General features: G+C 36.2%; 2 protein-coding genes across 4 annotated transcripts; one reads left to right on the top strand and one right to left on the bottom strand.

Annotated features, from left to right (window-relative positions):
- The first annotated feature begins 376 nt into the window (after window positions 1-376).
- LOC133818021 (probable WRKY transcription factor 72) lies at window positions 377-2,973 on the top strand. Its single transcript, XM_062250704.1, has 4 exons — window positions 377-750; window positions 864-1,496; window positions 1,605-1,718; window positions 1,819-2,973. The coding sequence occupies exons 1-4, from the start codon at window positions 652-654 to the stop codon at window positions 2,722-2,724; spliced, it is 1,752 nt and encodes a 583-aa protein (XP_062106688.1). The 5' UTR covers window positions 377-651; the 3' UTR covers window positions 2,725-2,973.
- Window positions 2,974-3,120: 147 nt separating this feature from the next.
- LOC133818020 (translation factor GUF1 homolog, mitochondrial) lies at window positions 3,121-7,431 on the bottom strand. 3 transcript variants are annotated; one of them, XM_062250702.1, is made up of 12 exons: window positions 7,004-7,431; window positions 6,068-6,821; window positions 5,820-5,976; window positions 5,636-5,690; window positions 5,233-5,300; window positions 5,021-5,125; window positions 4,862-4,933; window positions 4,443-4,556; window positions 4,165-4,305; window positions 4,024-4,083; window positions 3,716-3,922; window positions 3,121-3,607 (listed from the first exon to the last, which is right to left on the bottom strand). In XM_062250702.1, exons 1-11 carry the CDS (start codon window positions 7,331-7,333, stop codon window positions 3,757-3,759), a joined length of 2,022 nt encoding a protein of 673 aa, XP_062106686.1. In that variant the 5' UTR covers window positions 7,334-7,431; the 3' UTR covers window positions 3,121-3,607; window positions 3,716-3,756. The 3 variants fall into 3 exon arrangements, with proteins under 3 accessions (XP_062106686.1, XP_062106685.1, XP_062106687.1); XM_062250701.1 differs by having other exon boundaries at window positions 3,121-3,922; XM_062250703.1 differs by having other exon boundaries at window positions 3,121-3,922; window positions 6,068-6,817; window positions 7,004-7,137.
- Between the last annotated feature and the right edge of the window lie 290 nt (window positions 7,432-7,721).

Raw genomic sequence — 7,721 nt, 5'->3', positions numbered from 1 at the left:
ATCGAAAACATATATTTATATATATAAAAAGAGAAGGACAAGCGTATTGACTGCTGACAATAAATAAAACACATCAAGCTAGGGCTGTACCTTTTGATATTTGTTGGTTGTAGTGATCGATCCATATAGAGAAAACCCAACTGGGCCACCAAAATATTTGTATACAATAGTTGACTGTTAGCCACGTGACGTTTTTCTTTGTACGAAGCTTCAAAGATATGGTACTATATATAGTTAGAAATGTATATTATATGAGATGGTGACGCTGAAAAATACAACTCAATATGTAAACAAACTTGTTCGTAGTCTAGCTGGGAAAACGTTGAAATTGAACTTTTCCAAAAGATAGTTTAATCATAGTTGTATTAGAATAGTATAGTGAGAGTGTATGGTTTTGTAGATTAGAGTTGACATTTTTGGTTGCCTGCGTAATATGGGTAATCGATTAGCTGATTTATGGAATTTGTGTATTTGTTTATACCAAAGTCCGAGAGTAGTGCTTTATTTTTATAATAAAAAGAGAGGTGGTATAGGTAAGGTAAAGGGAAATATACATATATTATAGGTATAGATCATCAAATTAATGAGATCTTGTTAATAGCTCTTTACAGCGTGTTATATAGGAGAGAGTTGGGTGTTAGAATTTGAAAGATGCCAAACTCTTATGGTTCTTCAGATATAGAACAAAAGAGAGTTGACTCCAAAGTTTCTCATCAAGATCTTCAAACCAATAATCTAGTGTTAACAAAGGTAATATTACATGTTTTTGTTTAAAAATCTCTATTATATATATATATATGATATGTAATGGCATATAAGATATATATGTATGTTCTCTAATCTTATTTTCTCTTTGTTTATAGGATTGTGAAATTGAAAACACAAAAGCCGAAATGGGTGAGGTAAGAGAAGAAAACAAGAGACTAAAAACGGTGTTAAATCATATTGAGAAGGATTACAAGTCTCTCCAATTGCGATTTTTCGACATCGTCAAAGAAGTTGATCATCATGATCAGGATTTGAAGAAACCAAGTAAATTGACAGATAGTAATAATATTGTTTCAGCTAATCATGGTCGTGATCATGATCATGACCACCATGAAATGGAAGAAGCTGATCAGCTTGTGTCTCTTAGGCTTGGAAGGAGTCCAAAGCAGCAGCCTAAAAGTATGAACAATAATACTATTGTTGAAGATGGTACTAGTAGTACGACCAACTTGATCAGCAAAACTAGAGATCAAGATCATCATGATCGTGATCAAGAGTTGATAAAGGCCAACCTCACTCTTGGATTAGACTCTGAATTAACGCAGTTGACTTCGGAGATTGTGAGTGATCCCAGCCCAGAGAATAGTTCAGAATTAGAAGTTAATAAGGATTTGGCAGAAGCTAAAACCCCAAATAAGACGACGAGAAGTAGTAATGAGGATGAAGTTTCACAGGCTCAAGCTAAAAGAGCTAGAGTTTCTGTCAGAGCAAGATGTGATACTCCAACGGTAATTATATATTGTATATGATTAAGTAATAATGATATGATTAATTACGAGATACTAAAAATGATAATCTGATAATTAATATAATGTTTTGTTTAATATTTTCAACAGATGAACGATGGATGTCAATGGAGGAAATACGGGCAAAAAATTGCAAAAGGAAATCCATGTCCACGAGCCTACTATCGTTGCACGGTTGCACCATCCTGCCCAGTTAGAAAACAGGTACAAATATATACATATATACATATGTTCTTACTTATATCAATTATGTTATATATTAATTATAACTTTGTTCCTTTTATTATAATTACTATTAATTCAGGTACAAAGATGTGCCGAGGACATGTCCATACTAATCACCACCTATGAAGGGAGCCACAACCACCCACTTCCGGTGACAGCCACGGCCATGGCTTCCACAACCTCAGCCGCGGCCTCCATGTTATTATCTGGCTCTTCAACCTCTCATGATCCATTCTCCACCGTTGGTTTCACATCCACCAAAAACTCACCCCTTAATATAAATGGCCTATTACAAAATAATAATTTCAATTATTTTGATACATTCAGAACAAAGCAGTTCTATTCATCTACTAGTCTATCTCCTTTGTTCCCAACAATCACGCTTGATCTCACCACACCCCAATTGACCTCTTCAACGTCATCAACACCACCATCATCCCAATTCAACAGGTCAGGTTTTGCTCCATCATCAAGATCATCAAGCCATAGTTTTGGGTCCTCAGAGCCCAATATTTTGCAACCAGTTTGGGGTAATGGGTACCACCTAAATTATGGCCCAATGTACTACGACAAAGCCAAGATGAATGGTCCCCTGAACCTTGGTAATAAACAGGCCCAAGAATTCATTTACCAACGTTGTGCAGAAAAGATGGTCAGTTATAATAATCACAACCAAGGTTCATCTGTGCAAGAGTCGTTGACTGAAACGTTGACCAAAGCTATAACTTCGGACCCAAGTACTTTCAAATCGGTTATTGCGGCTGCGATCTCGTCCATGGTTGGAGGTGGTGAAACCCATCTTGGCCGGAAGCAAGATGAAGTGGAGAAGTTAGGTCAACGTTTGACTTTGGGTGATGCCAATACTACTACTACTACTGCTACAATTGCAAATACTAGTACGGCTGTTTCTCATAATCCGTTGACTCAGAATGGTCAAGGCCTGGCATCTAGCTACCTCAACAGATTGTCATCTTCAAACTTCTAAGCTCTGGAAGCTTTGATGCTTAAATATATAGTTCGGAATTTATAGGTTTATTATAGCATTGTTCTTACATATAAATATATAATATGTACGTAGTGGTATTTGTATATGTGGCAGCGTATCAACACTGCTTCATAATTGTGAGTCTCGTAGTTTGTTATGTATGTGTAACAGTATTGAAACGCTACCACATTATACTATCCACATGATATACATATATTATTGATATATACTAGTTTTACAATTTTCTTCTGCTGGATGAAGTTTAAATGGTTGGTTATTAGTATTGTCCATACAAAAATGTTTTGTACTCTGAATATAAGATTTTACAATCTACGTAACAAACAATTACAAGATTTCACGCAACGTTACAAATTTATGAAACTAAGGTGGATAGAGTCATTGAACAAAAGTGAACTCATTGGATCAATTATATTTCATAATGAACAACACATAATAAAATGAATAAATTGATAACTTCAAATTTGGTGAAATTTCAATGCTAATTAATCCCATCAACTGCTTAATAAAAAAAATTTGCTTTTTTATTTTCTCGACGGCAATTCATACCGTCAATACTACACAATGAAACTACTCTCACATTTGGTCTCTGGTGAACAAAATTGTGTTACAATTTTATGTACATAATCCTCATCGGTCAATGGTCTGGAAAAGAAAGAGTGTGGACCAAAAGGAAAGTTTATGTTGATAACATATGATATGAATTCTTGGTTGGAGCCAAGGCACCCTCTTTGCTTCTTTATTAGCTCCAGAATGTTCTATATCCCTTTTACCCTGTTGTAAAATCCTCACCATGAAATTATCATCAAACATATCGTTCAGAAGCTGGGAATCAGTAGTAACTGCTTCATGGTTACTGGTTCTCCTGAACGTTAAGATATCATTCCGAAGACTGTTAAGGTCACATGCAACTATTAAGAGGAAGATAATATAAATGTGACTTCAGGGGTAACAGTGAAAGCCAGTTTATTACTTGCAGATATGGCTGTTTGTTTCTTTTTTGGGCATTCCTTTCTATGAAACCTTAAGCAGCTGATGAAATGCTTCTTGGGGTATATCGACAGAACCAACACGCTTCATTCGCTTCTTTCCTTCCTTTTGCTTCTCCAACAGCTTCTTTTTCCGACTAACATCCCCACCATAACACTTAGCCAGAACATTTTTCCTCATAGCAGAAATCCTAAGAAAATAACAGAAATCGTCCGATGAACGGTCTAATTTGAGGGAAAAATCCAAACCAAACATACAAACTTCAATAAAAATTTAAAGGGAAGAACTTACGTTTCTCTTGCAACAACCTTTGATCCAATGGCAGCTTGTATAATTATCTCAAACATTTGCCTGTTCAGATTAGAACATCCTGAGCAAGGATAACACTGACAAAAGAAGTAGCATATGACTTTTAATTATAAATTCAAATACCTGTCTATGAATTTCCTCAGTTTCTCCACCTGTTCACGACCAACTCGTTGTGCCTTTAAATTATGCACAATGGATGCCATTGCATCAACAGGTTGTCCATTCAACAGGATATCAAGTTTCACCAAGTCAGACTGTTGATATCTGTTAATACCACACACAAGTCAAGATTATAAACATATGAAGTAATAAAGTTTCTTTGTAATTGATATTGACAGGAAGCGTAGGTAGATGTGTTTGAATTCTCAAGAGCATGTCCGGGAGAAGAGTTTGACACTTACTCCGAGTCCTCATAATCGAATGATGCATATCCTGATGTTATACTCTTCAATTCATTGTAAAAGTCAACAACAATTTCCCTCAAAGGTAAGCGATATTTCATGAAAACTCGTTGGCTGCATTTATATAAACACAAGAGGGATTAATATAATACTTCAATTCTTCCAAAAAGAATGAGTGCATTCTTAAAGAAAGATGAACTTAAATTCTGTAACAGTATCGAACAATACAAAATGTATATACGCGAGGAAAAAAAATTGAATGTGAAGACCTTAAAATGCTGAAAAGCCCCAACTATTTACATCGTAACTGTAAAGTTGCCATTTAATTCAATTATCACATGAGACTATCAATGAAATGATTTAAGACAGCTAAACTTGAATAAATTTTTAAATATTTTTTAATATTAAGAAGAACTAACCTGTCAATAAATGTATACTCCAGCTGCTCCCCTCTCCGCTCAGAGCAAAGGGTGATAATAGGCCCCACATACCTTCAAGTTGGCAGCAGAAAAAAGTCAGACAAGTACATACCTTGTATAGCGAATTAAAACTAATGCCAAGGGTGCATGAGAGCTTACTCACTAGGAATAATGATTGTAGCTAAAACTGTTGGTTCCCAAGAAGCAACCACTCTTTGCTTTGGATTTGAGGGCAATGCGGCAGGATTTTGAACTGAAATTTTGCTAGAACAAGAACCAAAAGAAAGTTTGGAACATATGGTGAGTAAGAGAATATTCTAAGATAGAGAAGTGAAAGTGGCAAATGCTAAAAAATATTACTAGTTGCATACCTCCCATCAGCATACTCAAAGATGTAAGGAACAGTCGGAATTGTAGAAATAACATGAGCTCCATATTCCTAAAATTTAAATAACACAAGTGTAATTAAAAAAACAATTATATGTAAATAACCATCACCAAAAAGAGATTATGGACATAATGCCACATAGCATGAAAAAGAGGACATAGATATAACAATGATCACTATTTTTCCAGGGAAATAGGTTTTGATTATCATCGCAGATGTGGGCAGTCATTAATCTATCATCACCATCCTATTAATTTTTTTTAAAAGTCTACGGCTAAAATAGGATTGTAGATGATGGAAATCAAAAGCAAATGCATCGTTGAAAAAAGGAAGGAATGGCATTTTATTAATTTATTTTCTCCACAACAATACTTATTATTCCATACCTGCTCAAGTCTCTGATGAAAAACATCCATGTGAAGCAAACCTAAGAAACCACACCTGTAGAAAGACACACTAACGACATAAATACCCCATATGAAGTAAATGAAACAAGAAAACAAATGATGTTTAAATCAACATCATTCATAAATAGTAAAATAACAAAGTAGTGAGAAATTGGTGCCAAACCTGAAACCTAGACCTAAGGCTGTACTACTCTCTTTAGCAATGGAGACACTTGCATCGTTACATGTCAGTCTCTCTATTGCATGGTTAAGCGCCTCAAAATCTGATCCATCAGCAGGATAAAGACCAGAGAATACCATATGTCTTACAGGCTTGAACCCTATCATTTTAATACCACAACTGAATTGTTAACAAAATATCAAATTATTTTTATTTGATAAAAACGAAGAAAAAGAAAATGATCAATATACCAGGAAGAGGCTCAACAACACTTTTACTATGATGAAGGGTGTCTCCAATTCGTGCCTCTTTGGTTGAACGCATGCCACTCACAACGTAACCCACTTGTCCAGTAAGGAGGATTCCAGTAGAAGTGAGTTCAGGATGCATGATCCCAACATCGAAAACTTCATAAGCTTGGCCAGTGGATGCTGATGAAATCTTGTCCCCCTTGCGCAACATGCCATCAACAACAGCAACATGGCATATTACTCCTTTGTATTCATCGTAATAGGAATCCAACAAAAGCATTCGTAAAGGTGAATTGCTCATCCCAGGAGGAGGTGGTATGCGCTCAATGACTGCAGGAAGTACCAGCTCAAGACCCTTCCCGGTTTTCGCAGATGTTAAAAGAGCATCAGCAGGGTCGAGATCAAACATGGACTTTAGTTGAGCTATAACACGATCAGGATCAGCAGTTGGCTGATCAATTTTGTTTATAACAGGTATTATAGTCAAGTTAGATTCAAAAGCAAGATAAAAGTTAGCAACAGTTTGAGCTTGAACACCCTGTGCAGCGTCTACAACCAAAAGGGCTCCCTGACAAGCTGCTAATGACCTTGAAACTTCATAGCTAAAGTCCACATGACCAGGCGTATCAATCAAATTCAACAAAAAACCCTGTTCCTCTTGCTTATTATTATCTCTATCAGCACCATGACAATGATGCTTGTAGAACATGGTTGCAGTCTGGGCTTTCACAGTGATTCCTCTTTCTCTCTCTACCTAAGACAATAAGTACAAGAAAATGAAAAATGATCTTTAGAATGAAAATGGCTTAAAGACAACGCTTTTACGTTCATTATCTCTACACATTATTATATTTCCCATAAGATCATCTAGTCCTTTGTCACTAGATACGAACTACAAAACAACTGAAACAGACCCATCAAATTTGGGATACGTACCTGCAATTTGTCGAGGTACTGAGGTTGACCGCGGCCTCGTTTAATGGTCCCAGTGAGCTCCAAAAGCCTGTCAGCGAGCGTAGACTTTCCATGGTCGATGTGGGCAATAATAGAAAAGTTCCTAACCCTTTCAAGAGGGTACTGGTTCAAATCTATCACATTTTCTGCGCTGTTTAGGCGAGAGCTAGAACAAAATGTTTGACTCAATCCAACACGGTGAGAATTCAATCTTCCAAAAATTGGGTTGCCTCCAAATATTGAAGAATTGTGCAAAAGAGACAAGCACTTGGATGATTTCAGCGACTTTGACGCTCTTCTGAAAAAACCCATTTGGGGTTTAACGAGCTGGGTAAAAGAGAAACTCCTGCGGCGAAGCCGAATACAGAAGTTTGTACCTTTTTTTTTTTTTTTGGCTGAAGTTTGTACTTGTTTTTGCTGAAACAACGCTGATTTTTCAGCTCTTATGAGCTTACGGACCTGTGGAATGCCGATTGGGTCAGGCCCAGGTATATGAATGCGCGCCTTGGGCCAATACAAAAATGTGGACCTAGACTATCCTTAAGCCCAAGCGAAAAATGATAAGTCGTTCCTAGTTTAAGAACGACTTGTCGTAATAATATTTAACAACTTGTCAAACAAGAGCAAAAAAAAATCCATAAATGATATATCTATTTCTCATATAAAATGTGTAGATAATGGAAATTCTTGATTTTAATGA

Source organism: Humulus lupulus, chromosome 2 (genome assembly GCF_963169125.1).
Source record: "Humulus lupulus chromosome 2, drHumLupu1.1, whole genome shotgun sequence".
Lineage (NCBI taxonomy): Eukaryota > Viridiplantae > Streptophyta > Magnoliopsida > Rosales > Cannabaceae > Humulus > Humulus lupulus.
Note: the sequence above shows the minus strand (reverse complement) of the source record. Positions and strands in the feature narration are given on the sequence as shown.